At 46.7% G+C, this 25,791-nt stretch overlaps 2 protein-coding genes across 6 annotated transcripts in view; one reads left to right on the top strand and one right to left on the bottom strand.

Annotated features, from left to right (window-relative positions):
- LOC105487167 (LIM homeobox 6) overlaps positions 1 to 5,423 on the top strand; it is a 44,497-nt gene extending 39,074 nt beyond the window's left edge. Inside the window, exon 9 of the mRNA XM_071078281.1 lies at positions 1,096 to 5,423. Coding sequence (XP_070934382.1) covers positions 1,096 to 1,139 — 44 coding nt within the window. The 3' untranslated portion in view covers positions 1,140 to 5,423. The remainder of the gene's footprint in view (positions 1 to 1,095) is intronic.
- LOC105487166 (MORN repeat containing 5) overlaps positions 1 to 25,791 on the bottom strand; it is a 40,260-nt gene that overhangs the window by 10,127 nt on the left and 4,342 nt on the right. For 3 of the 5 annotated variants that reach the window (XM_071078282.1, XM_011750508.3, XM_071078283.1), the window contains 3 exons: positions 22,845 to 22,992; positions 19,934 to 20,045; positions 15,054 to 15,185 (listed from right to left, as the gene is read on the bottom strand). In XM_071078282.1, the coding sequence (XP_070934383.1) occupies positions 15,054 to 15,185; positions 19,934 to 20,045; positions 22,845 to 22,992 (392 nt within the window). The remainder of the gene's footprint in view (positions 1 to 15,053; positions 15,186 to 19,933; positions 20,046 to 22,844; positions 22,993 to 25,791) is intronic. The other 2 variants (XR_011612841.1, XM_071078284.1) reach the window with 1 other exon arrangement.

Raw genomic sequence — 25,791 nt, 5'->3', positions numbered from 1 at the left:
GGCTCTAAATAGAAAAAAAGAGAAACTACAAAACTGAAATTAATAAATGTTATAATTAATGCATTCAGACTTAATTATTAAATTTAGAAATCAAAACAATTTTATTACACTTGACATCCATTTGTAGGCTCAATTTCCTCATTTTTTGAGAATTCTCCAGTATGCATGACTCTCAGGAAATCATGGCCAATTGTTGAAGACTCGTAGTAAAGCAGTTTACCAAGCAACAGCAAAATTTGTATATTTAATGTGGGATTTATATTTCGTGTGGATACACTTTGTTTTAATATGTGGAAATAATGGAGGTGGGGTCTCCAAGGTTAGGCCTAAGGCTGGATTTAGGACTATCACTGGGATGGGGCTAAGTCAGGGCAAGGAATATAGCTGCCTCATATTAGGAAGCACTTCCGTGTGCAAGGTGCCATGCCTGCCATCATGCAATCCTCATTAACATCTCTGTGTAGGCACAGCTTGTGTTATCTCAGGTAGGAGCCTTAGGTGCTTTAGTTGATGGGTGAGGGGGAAAGTTCCCATAGTCATAATGACCCTTGGAAATCTCTTAGGAAGGTCCCGTGCTGGAGATGGACATCTCACTAAGTGCCACACAGCCAGACTTCTTATTTTTTAAAATGTTTTATAGACAGGGGGTCTCTCTCTGTCACCCAGGCTATAGTGCATGGTATGATCATGGCTCACTGCAGCCTCTGAACTCTGGGCTCAACAGATCCTCCTACCTCAGCTTCCCGGGTTGCTGAACTCCAGGCGTGCCACCACCCCTGACTAATTTTAAAAAATCTTTTTTGTAGAGACGGGGTCTCAGATTGTTGTCCAGGCTGGTCTTGAACTCCTGGCTTCAAGCAGTCCTCCCACCTTAGCCTCCTAAGGTGCTGGGATTACAGGCACATGACGCTTGGCCCACAAAGACAGTCTTCTGACAATTGTTAGAAAGTTTGTCTTGCTGTTAAGGTCCAGATGCATATGAGTAGTGTTTATGGGTGACGCTGATCAAAACATACATATCAGTTGCCTCCTTAGTGCAGTAGGTAGCGCTCAGTCTCATAAAACATACATATCTTTTTTTTTTTTTTTTTGCAGATGGAGTCTTGCTCTGTCACCCAGGCTGGAGAGCAGTGGTGTGATCTTGGCTTATTGCAGCCTCCATTTCCCAGGTTCAAGTGATTCTCCTATCTCAGCCTCCTGAGTAGCTGGGATTACAGGCACCTGCCACCACATCTGGCTAATTTTTGTATTTTTAGTAGAGGTGGAGTTTCATCATGTTGGCCAAGCTGGTCTTGAACTCCTGACCTCAAGTGATCCGCCCACCTCAGTCTCCCAAAGTGCTAGGATTACAGGTGTAAGACACCGCGTCCAGGTACATATCTTTAAATGCTAGAATCATCCTCCGTGGCAAGGTGCTCCCAGGACAGGAGGCACACAGGGATGGAGATGACTGATGTAGTGTCCTCACATTTGCTGCAGAACACGTGTGTGCTGAATGGAGAGGGGATGCAAACTCACCAAGACTGTTGATGTTGCTGTTCCTCCTGCTTCCTAGTGCCCCCTTTTCTTTTTGAGCATTTATAATTGAATCCACGTTCACTAAACATGTCCATGACGCCTAGCTGCTGTCCTAAGGCAGTTCAGAGGAACCAAGTGCCATGGCCAAGGTCACTCTATTGGCCTGACCCCACAGCCTCTGCTTTGACCCTCTGCTCCTTTTGGCCCCTAATCCCTGGCTGCATGTGGATGACGGACTGAAGGGGCCCTGGCAGACAGGAGCCTGTTGTCCAGTCGTCAAATGTTGAGGGCTGAATTAAGACTAGAGCAGTGACAACAGTCAGCAGGGGTGTTAAGGAGGAATCTGCAGAAGTCTGTGACAGACCAGAACTCACTGAATCCTCACAGCAGTCGTGGAAAGACAATGTCGTTACCTCTTTTACAGGGGAGGCTATTGAGGCTCAGAGATGAAGGTGTCTGCCCGAGCTCACCCAGCTCATGTGAGTGGGTGCAGGGTGATAGCCAAGTCTGTCTTTGGAGCTGCAGCCTTGACTTCTACTCACTTCCCTGAGGAACCTTTCTGCAACTCCCGTCTTTACTCCTCACCATCTGAAGGACTGAAGCTAAACTCCCTAACCTGCTATTCAAGGCTCTCTCCAGCCCACACTGGGTCCCTCTGCCTTGAATGCCCCACTGTAGACCCATTCCTCCACACTCATCAAAGTCTAGTCTGAGGCCTCCTTGACACCTTCCCCATTCCCCAACACACAAGCCTTCTCAGTTGCTCCATCTGGAGCACCCTGTACCCCTGTGTCTTTCTGGGCCTTTGCCCATATTGCTCCTTCCCTTCCATGCAGCAGAATCCACCTCTCATCCTTTTAGGCCTTGCCAAACTCCACCTTTTCCAGGACAGCATCTGGACTGCTTCTCTGTGTGTGTAGCACACTGTGAATGTAGCCCCTGGTGCCACTGAAATAGGGATACTCCCAGTTTTCTGGAAAGAATCTCATATTCAATATTTAAAATTAAACATCGTAGGGAATATAGAATTGTGTTGGACTGCTTCCTATGCTTTTTAATGGTTTATGTTATTTTGATTCCTAAGCTATATTTTGAGGGGTGGGAGTTTCTTTACAGTCTTTCGAACATTTACGCTCCCTAAAGGGTCTAGGCCTCTATCTGGAGAATACCCACCCCAGTCTTGTGACTGTCTATTTATGTATATGTTCCCCCTAGCCCTACACTGGTTTTGGTGTGGGGGGTAGCAGGCACTGGGTCTGATCCCCAAGTGAAACCCTGGTGGATGCAGGGGCTCTACAAAGGCCTGTGTCAAGGGGGAACTTAGGGGGCCTAAGGCTCTAGGTGCATAAGAAATTATGAGGATGATGGGGACACGTCTATAACAGAATGCCAGGGGCTAGGCAGAGAGATCAGAAAACCACAGTCCTTAGTCCAGTCTTGAAATTAGAGTTAAAAGCAGATGGGAGGAGGCCAGACTGCAGTTTGCCATGGTAACACTGGCTCCTCCCTTTGGGATGTGGAGTTAAGGAGGCCCCTGCTTTTCACCTTTTCATCCTGGGTGTAAAAGGATCACGACTGTGATTGTCAACATGCACCAGGTGCTTCTTTTGGGCCAGCCGTTGTTCTTGCTGGAGTGTGTCATCTCACCTCATGCGTGTCATCTCACCTCATGCATGTCATCTCACTTCAGGCCACAGCCCTGGAAGGGGGGTCTATTTCTGTCCTCATTTTTTCAGGAGAAGAAACTGAAGCTCAGAGAAGTTAAGGGCCTAGCTCAAGGTCACACAGCTGGTGAGTGGCAGAGTTGGGATCTGCCTGCAGATCTGGCTGGCTCTCAATACCTGCCTGTGACCCTGTCTGCGTCTCCTGGTCCTGAGGGGTTTCAGTCAACGGTGCTGAGTTCCAGAGTCTGGGCTGAGGAAGAGAGTAGGCTCCAGCCCCATAGGGTCTGGCTTTCCACTCACTTCTATTAAAGGAGACAAAACAAATCATTACAGTGCTGGCCTGGGTTGACTCCAACAATGGAAGGGGAAGCTGTGTTCTTCGAATGCCTCCAGGAGGCTGCCATGTGGGGGTCGGAGGGTGGCAGGGGAGGAATTGTACCAAAATCTGATGGGCGCCATGGCTGGAAGGGGAATTTCCAGGGCCTTTGGAACTGGGGTGGGGAGAGAGGATGGCAATGGGCAATTCCTGCAGTCCAGGGAGAGGCGGCAAGCTGGGCAGGCTGTTATTCCTAGAGCAAAGGTCTTGACAGGGATCTATGGATGCCTTCCAAGTGGCCAATCCTGCCCTCTGTAGGCAAAATTCTGTTTGTGAATTCAAGTGTATTTCTCTGGGGAGAGGTCTGTAGCTGGGCCTAGATTCTCAGAAAGGTTCATGGTTCAGAAAAGGCCACAGCATATTTTGTCAGTTCAGAGCATGGCCTCCGGTGTCAGAGGGACCTGGGTTCACACCCTGGTTCCTCCCTTTACTAGCTGCTTGATTGTCAGTAAATAACTTACTCCCTGAGCCTCAGTTTCCGCATCTGCCAAATACGGAATAATGGTCTATTCCTCAAAGAACTGGGATGTGGTAAGTCCCTGGCACCGTGGAGGCATTCGATACTCATAACTTTCCTTCCTACCCCTTTTGCTTACAACAAATGCCCGTCTGCTGGCAGGGACGTGTGATTGGTGCGGGCATTTGATTTGGCAGTTACAGCGTATTATCCCTCCACAAAGCCTTCATTATGGTGCTGCTAACAACACTGCAGATAAAGCATGGATGTCCCTGCGTGCCAGCCTCCAGGTGATTATAACATTTTGGTAAATTGCCTTTTGTCTCGCTAGAGGGATGACAGCAGGAGGGGGCTGTGGGGGAGTCTTACTCGGCCATTTTGCAGAAACCGCAAGGGAAGCACTGTGGCAAGGTAGCCTGGGTTTGCAGAAGGAGTTCCAGCCAGCAGTGGGAAACCAGGGTACCAGCCCTGGCTCTACCACAGACAGGCTGTGTGGGGCTGGACACGTGATTTGCCCTCTCTGGGTCTCAGATTTCTCATCTGTCAGGGGAAGGCAGTGGCTTCAAGATTAGGGGAGTCTTGGTTTGTCAGTGTCATTGAAAGACTTGTTCATTGGCCGGGAGCGATGGCTTACACCTGTAATCCCAGCACTTTGGGAGGCCGAGGTGGGCAGATCATGAGGTCAGGAGATCAAGACCATCCTGGCTAACACGGTGAAATCCTGTCTCTACTAAAAATACAAAAAGTTAGCCAGGCTTGGTGGTGGGTGCCTGTAGTCCCAGCTATTGGGGAGGCTGAGGCAGGAGAATGGCCTGAACCCAGGAGGCGGAGCTTGCAGTGAGCTGAGATTGCGTCACTGCACTCCAGCCTGGGCGAAAGAGCGAGACTCTGTCTCAAAGGGAAAAAAAAAAAAGAAAGACTTGTTCATTGGCCAATTTTTGAGCAAGAAAGTGGGCAGAGAACTATCTGCAACCTTACACTCTTTGGATGTGTACTTTTTATATCTCTGTAAACTATAGGGCTGCTAGGGAGGCCCTCGGTTCTTTCTTTCTTTCGCTAGTAAATTCCAACTTTTCATTCAAAGTCAGCTCTAACATTATCTTTAGCTTTGAAGTCAGCTGGACCTGGCTGGCTTCCAATTCCAGCTCTGCCACTTGCTATCAGTTTGACTTTGGGCAGGCATTTCACCTTTCCTCAGTTTCATCATCTGTAAAGTGGGAATAACAAGGATAATGACTTTGCGGGATTACTGTGGAGATTAAATAAAATAAAATATATGTAAAGGGCTTAGACCAGTGCCTGGAACACAGTAAGAAGTTGGCAAATGCTGGCTATTATTATTATCCTGCTTTATCACTCTATCAAATAGAATATAGACACCTTTGTATAGCAATAGATCTATTTCTTCACTGCCATTTTAAAATGATTGCATTGTATTCTATATTAAGAATAAACTATATGTTATTTAACCAGTCCTTTCCTATTGGACACTGGGGATGTTTCCAGTTTTCAACTGTCTAAACAATGTCAGAGAAAAATTAGAAGACTAAAGTGGTCTTTCTTCTCTACGTGTTCACTGTGCCGCTTAAATTTCACCCTTTTCTAAAGCTGGGTGGGGAGCAGATAAACCTCACGTCTGGGAGCTTTTCGTCCATGCCTCTTTCAACAGATGATCTTGGAGCTGGCCAGAAGTGGAAAGTGGGAAACCTGGGGAGGCAGGTGAGCCTGAGTGTGAATTCAGGCTCCTGCCAAATTTCCTGGAGAGATTCTTTAACCCCACTGAGCCTCAGTTTCCTCATTGTCAAACAGGGATCACATGAGTACTCCCTACCCCTTGGTTGAGGGTCTGGTGCATGGCAAAAGCTCAGTCATCGTTAGCTGTCACCACCACCATCATCGCCATCTTCTTCATGATTCTAGTGGTGGCAGCCGAGTCACATAAGCCAGGTTACTTTTCAGACCCCAATTCACACCCCTTATTCCCATTGTCCATTTAATGGAGTGTGCATTCAAATGAGGCTTGTGGTTTTGATTTTAAATTCTGTCTGGAACCCACAGGTTCAAACGCAAAAGGGCGCTCTCTGCAAATAATCACTGGTGTGTGATATTTTTAAGAAGCCAAAGCCATTGTTTCTGATTGAAGGAAAGTTGGTGCTATTTTGAAGAGCAGCACGATTAAGCGGTGGCGTTATCTCTTTAACCATTGGGAATTATACGCTGTTTGAAAGATTTGTGAGCTCTAGGACATTTGCCAGATGTGCTTGATTCGACATTTCAGACAACAAAGGGGATAATGTTGGCGGGAATCTTGACGGCATTTCTGATGATCAGGATATTCTTTGAGGATGGTACTGAGACCTTTCGGGGAAGAATTTCAGCTTTTTACATAAACTAATTTGGGATGCTCACTCTCTGTCTTCCACAAAGCAAATTTAGTTTATTGTTAGTTGTATACGTTAAAATGGTTACGAGGGTTTTTTCTTTGAATATTAATAATGTGTCTTTCATCTGAGACACTCTCATGGGGTATCATTAATTGGGAGGAGGGAGTAAAGATTAGTAGTACAGTTCTTTTGCAAATGATTACTACTAGTAACATTGAGGCAAGTAACAGCCCCATGAAAGAGATACTCATACAAACTGCCAGCGAGGCTCTAGCTTATCCTTCCTAAGAGGAGTGACAGGGACGTGTAGGAGGGGGAAGGGCTAGAGTTAGTCTCCCAATTTCCCATCATAATCGTAGTAAAGGCCATTCACCCAAATAGCTCCAAATGCTTCTTTATTAGCTCACAGTGTATAAAGGACCCTTTTCCAAATGAAGTAGCATCTGATTGTGGGGACTGTGGTGTTTTTGTCTTAAAGCTCTAAGATGGACCGTTTCATTCACTTGGGAACCTTACTGAGCTCCCACTGGGTGCCAGGAACTGTGCTTGGTGGAGGAACAACTATGAATCAGACATGCCCCTATCTAGAGAGGAGATAGAGGAATACAGAATAAACCAGAACCACGAAGCTGGCAAGAAGAATGAAAAGGACAGGCTTTGGGAAGATTGGGGCTTGAATCTGACTGTATCACTAGTTGTGTGACATGAGCAAGTTATTAACCTGAGACCAAGTGTCTTCATTGCAAATTGCAAACTGTGTCTCATGCAAATTGCCCACTTGGGGTGGCAGGGAGGAGCATACAAGGTAAGCTGGGTTTTTTGTTTTTTGTTTTTTGTTTTCAGACCAAGTCTTGCTCTGTCATCCAGGCTAGAGTGCAGTGGCACGATCTTGGCTCACTGCAACCTCCTCCTCCCAGGTTCAAGCAATTCTTCTGCCTCAGTCTCCTGACTAGCTGGGACTACAGGCATGTGCCACCATGCCCAGGTAATTTTTGTATTTTTAGTAGAGACAGGGTTTCACCATGTTGACCAGGCTCCTGGCCTCCTTGAACTACTGGCCTCAGGTGATCTGCTCGCCTCAGCCTCCCGAAGTGCTGGGATTACAGGCGTGAGCCACTGTGCATGGCCAAGGTAAGCTGTTAAGGTGCTTGGCACAGAGCCTAGCAAGGATCCTCCACAATAAGCATTCCTTTCCCAGCTTGTCTCCCCGAGCTGTGGATGCACAGGCAAAGCCACATGCTCTCCTTTGAGGGTTGCAGGCAAAAACTTCACGGCCTTCTGTTATGTGCTGAGCATTGAGAGACGAGGACTGAGATGGGTGGAGAAAAGAGGAAAAGGTATTCTGCGCTGGGGGAATATATGAGGTGAGAATAGGCAGTAGGAAGTGCTGTGTGTTTATCAATGGATGCCAGCTAGTCCTGTTGGACTAGAACACAGGGCAGAAGAGACAGCAGGATGGAAGGTGGACCTTCAAAGTTATGCTGGGGCTCTGAATGCCATAATCAGTGTTTGTAGACCCCAAAGTTTCAGCAGCACGTCATTTTCCAAGCAAAACCCTTGAGGAGGCAGAAAGACAGCATATCCAGGCACATCTGTCTCCCTAGAGACTCCTCTCAGGCACCTAGAGAAAGCTTAACAAATCCCAGGCTCTCACTTCTTTCTCTCCAGACTGAGTCAATAATCATCATAATGATAACAGCCACAATTACCAATCACAGGACACCTATTTTGGACGAGGTGCTGTCCTATGTATTTTTAATACTTAATCTCATTTTTTTCTAACCATAATTCCTCCAATAGGTACTACCACAATGCCCCTTTTACAGATGAGGAGAGTGAGGCTCCAAGGGGAAAAGTAACCTACTCATGATCACAAAGCTGGTCAGTGGTAGATCTAGGACTAGAGGCCAGCCTGAGGCATGGATTCCAGGCCCCAGGCTTTTAACCACCACACCGCACTGTCTCTCTCACCTCTCCCAGCTCTCCAGCCTCTGTGGGGCAAGATATCCTAACTCAGTCTCTTTTTTGTTTTGTGTTTGCAGTATTGATTAGAATATATAATAACTGTCTACAGTTGCTATCATTTATGGCTTTATGGTCCCAAGGTAAGCAGCAGTAGGGGGTAGTGGAGAGACAACTGGGCTGTGGTAAGATGGGAGTGGGTTTGAGTCCAGCTTCACTATCACACATCTGTCATTCATCACTCCAAGACCTAGTTTCCCAATCTCAGGATGAGCCCATTCCCAGCTCACTGGATGCATGAGAAGTCTATGAGATGCAAGGCTCATGAACTCAAAGGCTTTAAGGTGGGTACCAGAAATGACGGATGCTGCTAGGGTCACAGAGCAGGGAGTGGGAGGGATCTGGGCAGTGCATGGTCTCACCTAGGTGCTCAAACCCAAGCAGCTTCAAGAATTGGACCAACCAAACAAAAACTGCAACCAGATTTGTCCTGAGAGCCACTGGGTTGAGACCTCTGACAGATGTTAAACTGCTTTGAAAACTTGGATGTGCATAGAAATATAATGGATTCTTTTTATTATTCAAAATCATAAGTTGTCTGTCATGTGCCAAGTATTGAATTTGGTATGATTAGTTGAACAATACGAGGGACCTGGGAGCAGGTGCTCTGCCTGCCTGCATGCTTTGTCTTTTACAAACATTTAATCAGCTCCAACTCATGGGACCCATGTGCGATGCTGGGGACACAGTGATGAATCAGACACAGTCACGTGGTCCCTGCCCTCAAGCTGCTCCCAGACTTGTGGGGGAGACAGGCTAATAAAGATACTTCTACTGTCCAGGGCTAAGTGCTAAGAGGTAGGCTTGGAAGGCACAGAGGAGGGACGCCCAGCCCAGACACAGCAGTGGAGTGGAGGACAGAAGAGATGGTCAGGGAAGGCTGCCTAGAACAATGGTCCACCAACAGCTGGTCCCACCTTTGAGAAGGTTGTAAAATCAATTTAGTGCCTAGCAATCAGCATTTTTAAAAATAAACAGAATAGAAAATATCGGGCCAGGCGCAGTGGCTCACGCCTATAATCCTAGCACTTTGGGAAGCTGAGGCGGGTGGATCACCTGAGGTCAGGAGTTCCAGACCAGCCCGGCCAACATGGTGAAACCCTGTCTCTATTAAAAATACAGAAATTAGCTGGGTGTGGTGGTGCGTGCCTATAGTCCCAGCTACTCGGGAGGCTGACACAGGAGAATCACTTGAACCTGGGAGGCGGAGGTTGCAGTGAGCTGAGATCGCACCACTGCACTCCAGCCTGGGCGACAGAGACTCCATCTCAAAAAAAAAAAAAAAAAAGAAAATATCATAGAATGTTGCATGTACAAAGATACATACATCACACATGTGCACCTGTGTGTATCCTGGGTCATGATGTAAAACATTCCTTACTGTGGGTCGAAGGTTTGAGAGCTATAGTTAGAGAGAATATGTTGCCTGCCCTGAACCCCAAAGCCTGGCACATAGTAGATGTTCAGAGAATTTTGATACGTGGAAGGATGGATTTAAATTCTCACAGCAAAGGTGACTCTTCTGCTGGTGGCCCAGCCCGTGACCTGCTGAACAATAAGCATCCCCAGCTTTGACCCATGCAGGTGGCATATGCTTCATAACAGCAGTGGCTGAGGGCCCTGTGTTTACTCTGGGATGGCCTCAGTCACCCATCTCAGGCCCAGAGGCCCAGCAGCCTGCGCTTTCAGGATGCCAACAGGAAGAACTGTTTGTGGGGGTAGATTGGAATGCAGCAGAAAGAGGTCCCTGGGGAAAACAGAAGAGGGACAGAAGCCTGAATCAGTCCCTCAAAGGGTGAGGTGAGTCAGGGGTAATGACTAGGTGGCCACAAACAGAGCCTCCTTTTTAGTGGTTTTCAGGACACTCTGAACTTCATCTGTCCTATAATATCAGGACCAAAATACTCCTTGGCTACCTTTCTCCTCCATCATAGACTCCTACTTAATGTTGGAAGGGTCCTAGACATTATCCAGTTCAACTCTCTCATTTTATCCATGAAGAGAAAGGGGCCCAGAGAGGGAAGGCATTGGCCGGGGGTCATTCAGCAGGCAGCCTGAGAGCTGGGGCCAGGACCAGGAACCCAGGTCACCTACCCCATCACCCTGAGCCCATGTCCTTCACATGCTCCTCTCTCCCATCATCTTACCAGAAGGATCTCCTACCTAATCTAACCTCTTTTGGCCTCTTCTCTATATGTAATCAAAGAAGTCTTTCTAAAGAACAAATGAGTTACTATGTTAGTAACTGCCTAAAGCCTTCCCTTGCTCCCCACTGCTTTAGGGTGAAAGACAGCCGTAACCTTTGCCCTCACCCCGCCCACCTTTCAGGCTTCCTCTCTTGCTTTTTGTCTCCTTTCATACTGTTAGCTCATGCTCCTGAATTAGTTGGAGCTCCCTATTTATGACATGTTTTCTCCCAACTATAATCCTTTTGCACATACTGTCCCCTCTGCCTTCAACACTCTTACCAACCCTGCTGCATTTGTCTGTTCTTTTTTAGATTACAGAGTAGATCTTTCTTTTTCCAGGAAACCTCCCTGGCCTACTGGCCTCCAGGGTAAAGTATCCCTACTAAGTTGTCTGGCAGCAACTCTATGCTGTTATAATCTGTGTTACCATCAGTTTCTCCTGGCTCCTGAGAGAAGGCTGGGTATAGAAGATAATGCTGCCATCCATTAGGAGAAAGGGAACACTGTATGGAACCCAGTAGTTCTCCAGGACACCTCTTGGTACTTCCACTGACCACAGTAAAAGTTCATAAAAAACTAACTCAACCAACTAATAACCAACAAAGGCAGGACCCCTGAGGGTTTGGACCCTTCAAGAATGAAGGTTTTGATTACCCTGCTAGGTAAAAAGCCAGACCAGTGGAAGGGTGGGCTCAAGGCAAATGGAACCTGGGATGAATAATGGAAGAAGGAATTTGTAAATATTACCTACAGCCTTGTGACCAGTTACAGAAAGAGAACTGTAGTAGTGATATAGTTTTTTCTCCTTGCTTGTATGTGTATGTATATCTGTATCTATGTCATCTATCTTTCTATTTATTCATCTATATACACATTTTGTTTTGTTTTGTTTTGAGAGGGGGTCTCGCTGTATCACCCAGACTGGAGTGCAGTGGTGTGATCTCGGCTCACTGCAACCTCTGCCTCCTGGGTTCAAACAATTCTCTTGCCTCAGCCTCTTGAGTAGTTGGGATTACAGGCATGCACCACCATGCCCAGCTAATTTTTGTATTTTTAGTAGAGATGGGGTTTAACCATGTTGGCTAGACTGGTCTTGAACTCCTGATCTCAGGTGACCCACCTGCCTTGGCCTCCTAAAGTGCTAGGATTACAGGTGTGAGCCACTGCACTCGGTCTGTTTTGTTTTGTTTTAAGAGATAAGGTCTTGCTGTGTTGCCCAGGATGCCCTCAAACTCCTGAGCTCAAGAGATCCTCCTGCCTCAGCTTCCCAAGTAGCTGAGGTTACAGGCACAAGCCACCATGCCTGGCTAGCATATTTGCTTTTATTAACTAATTTTTTCTTTTGTTTCCTCTTTTATCCTTGTTATTTTATGGAAGGATTATCGGCAGGAGCTTGTAGGTTATAGAATCTTCAGGCAGAACTGTCAAGGAATAACCTTACTCAAAAGATGGGTGCGGTATCTGCCCTCTGTGGGAGAAGGGGAGAGGGCCTTGTGTTAATATGGAGGATGTATTGAAACTTGTTATACAAAAAAAACATACATTTGTTAATGTTGTACAGAAGACTTAATATCTGTAGAAGAATGTGTGTGGATGCTGAGCAACAAAAGGGGTGGCTGGGCCACTGAGAAGCTATTGACACCCAGCCAGGTGCGGTGTCAGGTAATTCCAGCACTTTGGGAGGCCAAGGCGGATGGATCACCTGAGGTCAGGAGTTCAAGACCAGCCTGGCCAACATGGCAAAACCCCGTCGCTACTAAAAATACAAAAATTAGCTGGGCATGGTGGTGGGTGCCTGTAATCCCAGCTACTTGGGAGGCTGAGGCAGGAGAATCACTTGAACCTGGGAGGCAGAGGTTGCAGGGAGCCAAGATCGTGTCATTGTACTCCTGCCTGGGCAACAAGAGTGAAACTCCATCTCAAAATTAAAAAAAAGAAGGCACTGACTCTCAGCTCCAAACGGACCCTTCTATACTTAACTTGGCAACGGTGGGACTGGAACTGTTTGAATTACATTAGTTTTGCCAGCCAGCTCCTTGTTAGGGGCTGTCAGGCAGACAAAGACACCCTCCTTTCTATTGTCTTTGTTGTTCATGCCAGTGTCATCGCAGCAGTGTCATTTCACTTCCAGTTTCCAGTTTTTTCCACACTCCTAGAATCAGCTTCATTTCTCCCTTCAGAGGCTCCACTGGGCAGTGCTGTCCCACCAGAGGTCTGGGTCCCAACTCTGCAGGAGCCCTGCTCTGAGCTCCCAGGAGCCAGCCCCAGCTGGCCTCTGCTCAGGGGTCTGGGTTGCAGGTCCTGGGGGTCCCTCTGTTGACCTTCTAGGTTCTCACAACCTAATCTTTTACTATTGTCCCCAGTCCTTGAGGGGGTACCTGCATCCTGCAGTTACTTTCTCTGTTACCTCAATGTCTTCCTTTGCTTTTCCAGTTCCCTGGTAGCCACCAATTTCCTGATATTAAATTATTTCCATTTTTCTTTTTTCTTTTTTTTTTTTTTGAGACAGATTCTCACACTGTCACCCGGGCTGGAGTGGAGTGGCGCGATCTTGGCTCACTGCAACCTCCGCCTCCCAGGTTCAAGCAATTGTCCTGCCTCAGGCTCCTGAATAGCTGGGATTACAGGCACCCGCCACCATGCCCAGCTAATTTTTTGTATTTTTAGTAGAGATGGTGTTTCACTATGTTGGCCAGGTGGTCTCGAACTCCTGACCTTGTGATCTGCCCACCTTGGTGTCCCAAAGTGTTAGGATTACAAGCGTGAGCCACAACGCCAGGCCTCTTTCCATTTTTCTAACTGAACTCTTACTGACACAAGATAATACAGAGTTCCTTCTCACACAGATCTTACAGTCTAGTGGGAGAGATAGATATTAAGCAAATAATTACATTTAATTATGTTGAAATAAGTGCCATGAAGGAAAAGTACAAAGTATATTAGCATATGAAAGGCCCTGAGAAGTTCTGCAGTAAATAAGCCTGGTTAGCATTGTTTAGGGCAATATATCCCTATCTTATTTGACTAAGAAACTTCATGGTAAATGTATTAGCACCCAGCAGAGTTAGCATGCTACAGAGTAGTGCATTGTGCAAATGGAAAAGGGAAGTCATTGAAGAAATGTGAGCCGGGGGACTTGGAGTGTGAGCATTTACCATGTTCCTCCAGTAGCATCCAGTGGGTTAGGGGCGTCTTAGCTCCAGGATTCCAGTCATAGGATCAGCTGACAATTCTCCTTGCTCTTATTCTAGCCCCACAAGGCAGCTTTCTGGTCATCACTGACTTACTGAGTAAATTTCCCTATAGGAAGATGATGCTGTCATCCACCAGCACAGATGGTCTGGTCTACCTGGAAGTTTCTTTCTCATTATAGAGCAAGGTTTCTTGACCTGGGTCTTTAGAGGGACCATCCATCCCTTAAGACTATCTGCAAAATGTGTGTGTGTGTGCGTGTGTGTGTGGGCACATGTGTGCACATGTGTGCTTGTGTGTGTGCATGCATGGACATTTTTCTAGCAAGAGGGTCCATATCTTTCGATATTCCTAGCGGGAGTGTGACTTCAGAAAAGGGTAAGGTTAGGAATCACTGCATTAAAGGAAAATGTTCCTATTATTTGTGTGTTGATCTCCTGTGAGTGTGGTCACTGCAAATGGGTTCTTCTCAGTCTGATCAGCCTTGTGTTGACTCACCAAACTGAGGTTCTGGATCCTCCAAGGTACCTACTCCCCTGACTAAAAGATGAACCAACCTTCTTGGACCTCAAGGGATCACTCCCCTCTAGGTTGTTGCCTGTGCCATTTCCTCTCGCTGGGAAACCCTGTCCCCAAGCCTTGTGGTCAAATCCCAGTTATTCTTCAGGTCTTAGCTTAGAAGTCATTTCCTCCTTGAAACCTTCTCTGACTTACCACTTCGGGATTTGATATCCCTTCTTTGTGCTCCCACAGCATCTGTCCCACCTCTCTGGGGCCCCTACTTTCCCTTCCCTGCAGGACCATGTTTTGCCCTTCATTGTGTTTGTTCCATGATGCAATTAACTGTTTCTAGTACTACGCTGCCACCTTTAGAATGCAAGCTCCACAAGGAAGGGGGGCTGTGTCCAGCTTTGCTCTGCTTTTTCCCCAACACCAAGCACAGTGTCTAGCATATAGTAGGTGCCCATTAAAATTGAAGGAATGCATGCAAAAATAAGTACCTTAATCCTTTCAGTGCGACATTTATGTGCCATCACAGCTAGACCACGAATGTCCTTTTACCTCCCTCTAGGACTATGTACAGATTTGCCATGAGAAGTCCACAAGATAAAACATCCAGGTAATCAATTTTTGTCTTTCATCAGCAAAAGCTTTTTTCTCATCAAGTGTGTGCATACATTTGTACATACGGATGCACATACTTATATGTGGATGAAGAGAAAATGTGCTGCAGTGTCGAAAGAAACCTACCTGCGTTTCTCAGAAAGCGGTTCCTGTAGTCCTTGATTACCCTCGTGACGGGGTTATAGAAGCCGTCTCCACAATCGTAATAGCCCTTGGGTATTTTTCTAGGTGGGTCCATATTGGTGAGTTGAGCCATACCTTGAAAGAACATAATGGGCAATTAGTTCACCATCAAGGCCAAATCTAAACCCAGTGTTCCCATAAGGTCCACTTGTGGCTGGTGGCTCATGTGACTATCTGGCTCCACTGTTGAACTATATAACCCCTACTCAGGGCAAGAAGCAAACCCAGCAGAAACAGTGCCCCAAAGGAACTTTCTGAAAATGGCTCTTGGGAACAGGGTCTTGGGAACTAGACGCTCTGTCTTCTTCGTTTGACCCCATCCTTTTCCATTTCTTGGGATACCGTGAAAAAGGGCACAGGTTCTGAAGTCAGACAGACCCTGAGGATAAGTCAGAGTTGGCAAACAGATGGGAGAGCATCAGGTCTAGAAGAGGGGTGGCATTCAAGGCGTGGGCAGAGGCCAGAGGCATGGGTCCTTAGGCCCTCCTCTCGAAACCTTGTAGAGCAGAGGACGTGTGAAGGAGAACAGCAGGAAAGAAATGGATCAGGTGGACAAGGGGCAGGTGGTGGAGAACCTTGACTTTCGCCAAAATTACCAGGTGGCTGCCACTTATTCAATGTTTATTATGTGCCAAGCATTGTGCTCCTATTTTATTTAATCCTGAGAGCAACTCTGTGGCTCAATTTTACAGATAAGAAAACTGAGGCTCAGAGAAGTTAAAGTAACTTTCCCAAGGTTATCCAGCTAGGAAGCAGTCTAACTCTGGAACCTGTATGTTCAGCTGCCAACATCAGGGGAGGAGGGAGCCTAGGTGCAGCCACAGGACCAGGGACACTGAGACCTCTGGGAGGGAAAGAAGATCGAGTGCACCTTTTAGGTCACGCACCCTATGTTTGTGTATCTTGAAAAGCCATGGCTCAAGTAAAGGGAGAGGTTGGAATAAATAACTTATCAGGTTCCTTCTAACTATAGTTCCTATAATTCCTTGTTCTCTAGACTGAGAGCTGGATGCCCACTGAGCACACAGCACCATTTCCACGAATCAGTGTCTTGCACACAGTAGGCACTCTTGTGTTGCTTAATGACATACCTAACACTAACCCTGACATTGACCCTGACCCTAACCCTAACTCCGTGTGTACTGGCTAATGATTGCCGAGCACTTACTCCACGTCAGGCACTTTACAGCCGTTCTCTCACTGAAGCGTCATGCCAATGCCTACTTCACAGATGCTCGAAGAGGTTGTGGGGCACTTTTAACCCTCACCCTGCCTTGCAGGCAGGGCGAGTTACCCTAACAATGCCAGCCCCAAGAGGCGAAGTGTGGAACGACAAGGGAAGGAAGTAGCTACTTAGAATCAAGCTTCTCTGCTGAGGGTCACTGGAGAAGAAGGGAAGAGCCAGGCAGGTTTGGGAAAAACCACCATGAGACTGGCAGAGGCTCAGCTTTAGCAAAACCAGCCACTGTGTGAGAGCTGAGGCCTAAGGCTGAGGGCTTTTTGCCTACAGCCTTAATTGGGGTAAAGAGCCCATGGCAAAGTCCAGGCCTCCCATCATAAGTAATCGGGGAGGAGTGATTTGCAAGGTTCTCAAGCTGCAGCTAGACTGGCAGCTCTTTGAAGGGAGAGACGATGTCCTCTCAGCTCTGGTCTCCCTGGGGCCAGCCAGTGTCTGACATACAGTAGGAGCTTAGGAAATGTTTCTTACTGTCATTGCCTTAACTCCCCTAAGCACATACTTCACCCTGCGCTGTGATGTCGATATTATTATCCCTGTTTGACAATAACTCTTTAACGAGTACCCACTGTATGCCAGACAATGTGCTAGGGCCCTGCCCTCATGTTGCTGACAGCTTGGGAAGAGGACCTGAACACTCAAGATCCAAGCCCTGGGGGGAGATCATGGCTGCTCTGTGATATGCCACAGGGAGACCTTACCTAGTGTGGGAATTCAGGGAAGGGGGTCCCAGCTTCAGGACATTGAGCTGAGACGTGAAGGACGGGAAGGAGTTATTTGGGTGAAGTAAGAGGGTTAAAGTATTCCAGGCAGAGAGAATGGTGGAAAAGTGTGGTCTCCTTGAGAAATAGAGAGAAAGCAAGTATGGCAAGAAGGGAGAGAGAAAAACCGAGAAGAATGGGTAGCCCAGGAAGGGGCTGGGACATGAGCAGTAGCCAGAGAATGTCACTGTTTCTGAGAATTTGAAACCTTATGTTGAGGGTATAGGGAGCACTCAAGGGTTGGGGGATGGGGGCAATCAGATTCACACTTTAAAAGATGTAAGTGGCTGGGCATGGTGGCTCACGCCTGTAATCCCAAGTTAAGGAGGGAGGGTAGCTTGAGGCCAGGAGTTCTAGATGAGCCTGGGCAACATGGCAAGACCCATCTCTACAAGAAACTTAAAAAAAAAAAAATTAACCAGCAGTGGTGGTGCATGCCTGTAGTCCCAGCTACTTAGGAGACCAGATCACTTGGCAGGAGGATCGCCTGAGCCCAGGAGTTCAAAGTTACAGTGAGTTATGATCACACCACTGCACTCCAGCGTGGGCAACAGAGCAAGACTCTGTCTCAAAAAAAAAAAAAAAAAAAAAAAAAAAAAGATGGAAGTGACTGCTGCAGAAAGGAGAATGACCTCAAGAATGGCCAAGTGGGGATCTCTGGAAGTCAGGTCGTCAAGGGGAGAGATGATGGAGGGCTGGAACAGGGCAGTGGCAAAGAGGATGAAGAAAATGCTGCCTGGCACATGGAAATACTCAGTAAATATTTGTCGACTAAACAAATGAAAGAATATATTTCAGAGGTAAAATCCATAGGACTATTGCACTTAGGGGGCAGGGGAAGGGAGGATTAGGCTTACCTAGGTGGATGGGCATGACATTCAGTGAGGCAGCCATCACAGTGGGGGTGACAATGAATTCAGTGCAGACAATTTGGGGAATGACCAAGATAGGTGTCAGTCAGGCTTGATGCAGGGATCTTAGGCTCAGGGATTCTGATTTCAATTTAGAAGCTGATGGTAGTTGAAGGCTTAGAAGTATATCAACTTGTTCAGGAAAAGCATATAGAATGATAACAGAAAGTGGCTAAGCCAGAGAGCCCCGGGAACCTCAGCATGAATAACTGGGGGTGGGGTGAAGTTGAGGAGGCACTGGCAAAGACGCCTGGGGATAGGAGGAAAATAGCAGAGTAAGTGTCAGGAGGGCAAAGGGAGAGAAGGCAGCTCACCCGGTCAACTAACTGATCCAAGGTCATGAAGCTGGGAAGGGAAGGAGATGGGGGTTTGAGCTCAGGTCGGCCTGATTCCAGGGCCTGGGTGCTTCCTGAAGGCTTCTGCCCTGATGGAGGTTGACTTGTGCAGTCTCATGTAGCTATAGATAGGAAATGCTAGGACTCAAACCCACAATTTCTGGCTCCATGCTCTATCAACCACAGCTCATGGTCTCTCATAACCTAAGTTGGGATTGCTTTTATAGTATACAGAGTTGTTTCCCCATCTGTCATTTTGGATATATTATCTCTGCTGTGCCAAAAACTACACTCTTCTTTTTTAAATTTTTTAATTATTTATTTATTTTTTTTATACTTTAAGTTCTGGGGTACATGTGCAGAATGTGCAGGTTTGTTACATAGGTATACACGTGCCATGGTGGTTTGCTACACCCATCAACTCGTCATCGACATTAGGTATTTCTCCTAATGCTGTCCCTCCCCTACCCCCGTCTTGAGGCTCATCTGACCTGGAACACATCTCAAAAACACTCAGATGAGCCTTTTAAGGTGCCATTCTCTGAATCCAGACTTGTAGTCCAAATGTAGCCGTCCGTGATGAAACACGGTTTTGGCAGGGAGGGAGCATGATACAGAGGACCTCAGAGAGGAAGTCTGGGCCTCCAGTGTGAGCTCTGCCACAGGGAACCATGTCTGAACTCCACAGCCTCAACTTGGAGTGACATGGGACTAGGAAGGCTGACTGGGCAGGATCATCTGGACATTAGGGAGACAGGGATTACAGACAGCCTCCCTCAGCACCTGATACACAAAGCACATACTCTGTCAGTACTGCTTTTGCCCTTAACTCTTTCTTTTTAAAATATTTACGAAATTTTAGTGTTATAGGAGGTACTACAAATAAGAACAGCTGACATGTACCGTGCACCCATATGCATTCAAGGCACTGTTCTAAACACCTGACATGAATTATCTTATTTACAACAATCTTGGGAGGTAGATTATGCTATTGATCCCATTTTGATCTTTTTTTTTTTTTTTTTTTTTTTCCTCCTGAGACCACAGTCTCACTCTGTCGCCCAGGCTGGAGTGCAGTGGCGTGATCTCAGCTCACTACAACCCCCACCTCCTGAGTTCAAACGATTCTCATGCCTCAGCCTCCAGAGTAGCTGGGATTACAGGCACACCACCACACCCGGCTAATTTTTGTATTTTTAGTGGAGACGGGGATTCACCATGTTGGCCAGGATGGTCTGGAAGTCCTGACCTCAAGTGATCCACCCGCCTTGGCCTCCCAAAGTGCTGGAATTACAGGCATGAGCCGCTGCGCCCAGCCGATTGACTCCATTTTGAAGGGAAGAAACTGAGGCACAGTGGGTAAAGCCCCTTGCCCATGGTCCTCTGACTAGCATAGTGGAGTTGAGATATGAGGACTGGCCTTCCTGGCTCCAGGACCTGGCTCTTTTGTATTCTTCTGCAGCTGCTCAGTTCCTCCTCCCCTTTAAGTTACTTCTTTAGGCCACAGTGCACTTATCTGAAACCGTCTTAGTTTGCCTCTCAGTTTGGGGTATCAAGGAAAGGGTGGGTGCCTGGGTACCTGCAGGCTTCAGGCCATTGAGGATCTCTGTGTAAAACCTCCGATCATAGCCGTCGCAGTAATGCCAGTTCTTCTCATCATAGTGCAGCCCGTCTGCAAAGGTGTATGTGCCCTGGAAGACAAGGCGCGCACATGTGCATCTGAGGAGACTGAAGGCTTTTGGCCAAGAGGTTCAGATGTCAAGGGAAGTAGGGGGCTTTCTGATGGCTACAGTAAAGAAGTGGTAACGATCACAATTATTATGGTTGTGATGATGAGAGGGAATGGGTATAAGTGCTGAGCCCTGTCCCTGCCACTCAAAGTAGGTGAACTCACTTTGGCAGATGAACTTGGGCAGATGAACTTGGGCAGATGACCCACTCTCTCTGGCCCTTCATTTCTTCATTTGTAAAATTAAGTTAATGATGGTATACATGAAATAGGGTTGATTGAAAATTCAATGAGATAGCACACGTGAAGCATTTAGCACAGTGCCTGGCTGTGATGGTTGATTTGGTGAGACAACTTGACTAGGTTAAGGGAAAGGGATGCCTAGATAGCTGGTAAAACATTTCTGGGTGTGTCCATGAGGGCGTTTCTAGAAGCAATTCACATTTTAATTGGTGGACTGAGCAAAGAAATTCTACCCTCACTAAAGTGGGTGGGCATGATACAATCCGTTGAGGGCCTGGATAGAACAAAAAGGCAGAGGAGCATCAGTTCGCTCTCTCTGCTTGTGCTGGGGCATCCATCTTCTTTGCCCTTGGACATCAGCATTCCCGGTTCTTGGGCCTTTGAACTCTGACTGGGACTTACACCATTGACTCCCCTGGTTGAGGCCCTTGGGTTTGGACTGGAACTACACTAACAGCTTTCCTGGGCCTCCAGGTTGCAGAGGGAAGATTGGGAGACTTCTTAGCCTCCATAATCTTGTGAGCCAATCCCTAATGTAAATCTCTTTCCATACATCTCTGTATATCCTATTGGTTTTGTGTCTCTGAAGAACCCTGACTGACACACTGACACAAAGTAAGCACTCAATAAATGTTATTATTCTTTTATTATTATTATAGCTGGAAAGGTCAGAGCCATCAGCCATGGCCCTTTGTCCAAACACATACGTTCTGCTTTTGCTGCCTTACTGCTAAAGGAAGCCTCAGGATGTAGAAATTGCATTGGCCTGGGCATCAGGAAACACGGGTGGAAATTCCAATGATACTATTAATTCACTGTGTGACCTCGGGTAAGTCACATCCCCTTCCTGGGGCTTAGATTCTCCAAGCTATAAAACAAGGTTAAGAAATCTTAACGTTTTTTAGGTCATGAGCCAGGCCCCAACACGCTCTTAGTGAAACTGATGAAAGCTATAGATGCTTTTCCTGGAGAAAAACTTAGTCCCCTTTACACAGAAACTTCTGTATATAAATCAAGAGGTTTCAGTGACTCCCTGAATTCTATTCATGACCCACAAATACCAGGGTAAGAATCCTTGGATTAGGTAGGTTATAATGATAGTAGCAGTGATGGTGGTAGTAAGAGCTAACACTTATTGAGTGCCTCCTGTACGCTGGGAACTTAGCAAAGTGTTCATATATATATTGCCTCATTTACTCTTATGATCATCCTAGGAGGTGCCTTGTACTATTGTGGTAGGCTGAATAATGGTCCCCCAAAGATGTCCCTGTCTGCTGCAACCTGTGAATATGCTACCTTACATGGCAAGAGATATTTTGCAGATGCAATTAAATGAAGGATCCTGGAGTGGAAAGATTATTTGGATTATCTGGGTATGCCAAATATAATTGCAAGGTTCCTATGAGAGGGAAATAGTAAGGCCAGGGTGAGAGAAGACGAGATGATGAAAGCAAAGGGATGAAGGGTGATGTGATGATGAAAGCAGAGGTTGGAGTGATGCGTGGCCATGAGCCAAGGAATGCAGGCAGCCTCTAGAAGCTGGAAAAGGCAAAGAAACAGGTTTTCCCACAGAGCCTCTGGACAGAATGCAGGTTTGCTGACTTATTTCAGACTTCTGAGCTCCAGAACTGTAAGATAATACATTTGCGCTGATTTCAGACTAAATTTGTGGTAACCTGTTATAGTACCAATAGATAACTAATGCAACTACTGTCCTGAGTTGATAGGTGAAGAACTCTCAGGGAGGTGAAGTCATGGGCCCAAGATCAGGCAGTAAGTGGTGTAGCAGATGCAAATTCATCATAGCCTCTCCACAAATCCTTCCAGATCTAGAAGGAGAGGATTCTAGGGCACTGGGAGATCCAGAAGCAGGGAGAAATTAGCCGGGCATGCTGGCACACACCTGTAATCCTAGCTACTCAGGAGGCCTAGGCAAGAGAATAACTTGAACCCAGGAGGCAGAGATTGTGGTGAGCTGAGATTACACCACTGCACTCCAGCCTGGGCAACAGAGTGAGACTCGTTTAAAAAAAAAAAAAAATGCCAGGTGGGTGCAGTGGCTCGCACCTGTAATCCCAGCACTTTGGGAGGCTGAAGCGGGTGGATCACAAGGTCAAGAGATTGAGACCATCCTGGCAAACATGGTGAAACCCTGTCTCTACTAAAAATACAAAAATTAGCTGGGCGTGGTGGCGCACACATGTAGTCCCAGCTACTTGAGAGGCTGAGGCAGGAGAATTGCTTGAACTCAGGAGGCAGAGGTTGCAGTGAGCATTGTGCCACTGCACACCAGCCTGGCGACAGAGTGAGACTCCATCTCAAAAATAAATAAATAAATAAATAAATAAATAAATAAATAAATAAATAAATATAAAAAGTCGGGGGAGAGGAGGAGAAACAAAGAGAAGAGGGAATGGAAGGAGGTAGGCACCAGACAGGGTAGATGGGGCGCCACAGGGTGAGGCTCTTCTTGCCCGAGGATCTCTCCTCCACAGCACCCGCCCCCCCGGCTGATCACCTTTATGGCCAATCCATTTTCCCAAACAGCGTCATATTGGCTCCCGCTGGGGAAGTACAGAGTTCCTTCGCCATGAAACACACCGTCCTTCATTTCCCCAACATATATTGTTTCAGTAGGGAGGATGTACTTGGCTTTGCCCTCCATCCTGCAAAGACACAGGGAAATCACTGAGCCCCATGTGACAGCTGGAGGGTCAGAGCTGGCAGGCGACAGAGTGAGCAGGAACCCCATTCTCAGCATTCTCATCCTTCCCATCCCAGCAGTACTCTGCTGAAAACAAAATTTTTATTTTGTTTCCCCCAAAAGCTCAAAAATGAAAAGAGGGGAATACAGTTTGCTCTGTTCATTCTCCCCTTCACCTAGAGGCTCACTCTCACCTTGGAGTTCACACTGCTTCCTGAATCTTACCACCATTATATATATATATATATATATATACACAAATAAAATCTTGGATACTGATATTGTTTGGCTGTGTCCCCACCCAAATCTCATCTGGAATTGTAGCTCCCATAATCCCCACATGTCCTGGGAGGGACCCAGTGGGAGGTAACTGAATCGTGGGGGTGGGTTTTTCCCATGCTGTTTCGTGAAAGTGAACAAATCTCATGGGATCTGATGGTTTTATAAAGGGCAATTCCCCTGAACATGCTCTCTTGCCTGCTGCCATGTAAGATGTGCCTTTGTTCCCCCTTTGCCTCCATCATGATGGTGAGGCCTTCCCAGCCATGTGGAACTGTGAGTCCATTAAGCCTCTTTCCTTTACAGATTACCCAGTCTTGGGTTATGTCCTTGCAGCAGCATGAGAACAGACTAATACAGATACTTTCCCAAACCTCTTTGCTTGTGCTTCCCTCCCTTCCCTCCCTTCCTTCTTTCCTTCCCAACAGATATTTACAGAGCACCTACATTTTATCAGGGACTATGCTGATGGTCCAATCTGCTGAATACAACACAGATTCACCAGTGATCAAGGCAAATGCAGTCCCTGTCCTTGTGGGGCTCACAGTCTAGTGGGGGACACAATTGAGCAATTATGCAATGTGTGATAAGTGCTGTGCTGGAGGAAGACAGGCTCATACAGGAGAACAAGGCAGTGACACCAACTTGACCAGTTGACTAGCTTCTTTGTTTTGTTTTTTGTTTTTTTCCAAGACCAGTTCTCATTCTATCTCCCAGGCTGGAGTACGGTGGTGTGATCATGGCTCAATGCAGCCTCAATCTCCTGAACTCAAGTGATCCTCCCACCTCAGCCTCCCAAGTAGTTGGGACCACAGGCTGCCCCACCATGCCCAGCTGATTTAATTTTTTTTTCTTTTTTTTTTGTAGAGATAGGGTTTCCCTATGTTGCCCAGGCTGATCTAGAACTCCTGAGCTCAAGTAATCCTCCTGCCTCAGCCTCCCAAAATGTTGGGATTACAGGTGTGAGCCATTGCACTGGGCTGTCCAGTTCTTTATGGGTGAAATGGCTGCAATTAATCCAGATAACATATAATAGTTTTCCTAGCAAAGGGCCTGACATATAGTGAGTACTTAATAAATATGCTTTCATTCCTTCCTTCTCCATTCCTCCCAACAAGCTAAAGGCTCCTCTCCTAACTCTGACCTTCTTTAGGCTTTTGCTAGTACCTCTGTTGGGATGTGTAACACTTTCTATCTTGTTTTGTAATTAGATATCTTATCTCCTGTATTTAACTAAAGCTTCTTTAAAGGAAGACCTTGGTATCCTCAACTCCTAGAACCACTAAGCAGGTGCTTCATAAACCTCTCCTGAGTAAAGAATGAAGGAAACAGAAAGAGCAGTGAGTGAACAGAGTGGATGACAAAGTTGTTGAGATAACTGAGTGAGATGATGGATGTGAAACTACAGCAGAATGCCCAGCATAGAGCAGGAACTTGAAAACTATTTCACTTTTATTCTAGTGCAAGACATGGGGGGAAGGGAGAACTCCTCCTTCCCTCCTCTATGCGTTGCTTGAGCTCACATCTGTCATTTCTAAGCACCATCTCCATATGCAAGTTCTACACCCTTCTCTGAGGTTAGACCCCACCCCTTTTCTTACCTCGAACTGGACATCACTGTTCAGACCTCTCACAGACATCTCCAACTCGCCTAAAACAGAACTCATCTCCTCCTCCCCTAAGCGGCACCTTCTTAGAGTTCTCCATTTCCATGAATGGTATCAGAATCCTCTGGTTCAAGGCCAGGAGCTGGGCCCTGGGCTGGGGCTGTAAGCCATCTCTGGACAGGACTGGAGCCAATCAGCTGCCAACTCCTGGCAGTAAAATCCCCAAACCTCTCCTACATTTATCTCTTTCCTACAGCTTCACTGCTTCTGCCTTGGCCCAGGGCTCTGCCGCTTCTTACTGGGACAACTGCAGTGAGCTCTGAGCTGATCTCCCCATCTTCACTTTTCCTGCTTCCCTCCTCCCTCTCCCTCTCTCTCCTTCTCCTCCTCCTTCTTTTTCTCCTTCCCTCTCTCTCTCTTTCCCTTCTTTTCTCCCTCCTTCTCTTCCATTTAAAAAAATTCATTCAAGGTGAAAAGCCTGCCTTCTAAATTCAAAGTAAGTTAAAAAGAAGAAAAAAAAAACCCCACTTTATAGTGAAGACTTCAAATCATAATAAGGATATGATCACCAGATCTCAAATTCCTATCAATTAGCTGGGCATGGTGGCGCATATCTGTGGTCCCAGCTGCTGGGGAGGCTGAGGTGGGAGGACTGCTTGAGTCCGGTGGGGTGGACGTTGCAGTGAGCCAAGACTGCACCACTGCACTCCAGCCAGAGCACTCCAGAGTGAGACCCTGTCTCAAAAAAAAAAAAAAACCCAAAAGCTATCATCTCCTTCATTCATTCTGCCAACATTTACTGAGTCCCTACCACACATATGCATTATGAGGAGAGATACAGAGATGAAATAAGTTTTATTTCCTGATGCTTGGCC

Source organism: Macaca nemestrina, chromosome 14, assembly GCF_043159975.1.
Source record: "Macaca nemestrina isolate mMacNem1 chromosome 14, mMacNem.hap1, whole genome shotgun sequence".
Lineage (NCBI taxonomy): Eukaryota > Metazoa > Chordata > Mammalia > Primates > Cercopithecidae > Macaca > Macaca nemestrina.
Note: the sequence above shows the minus strand (reverse complement) of the source record. Positions and strands in the feature narration are given on the sequence as shown.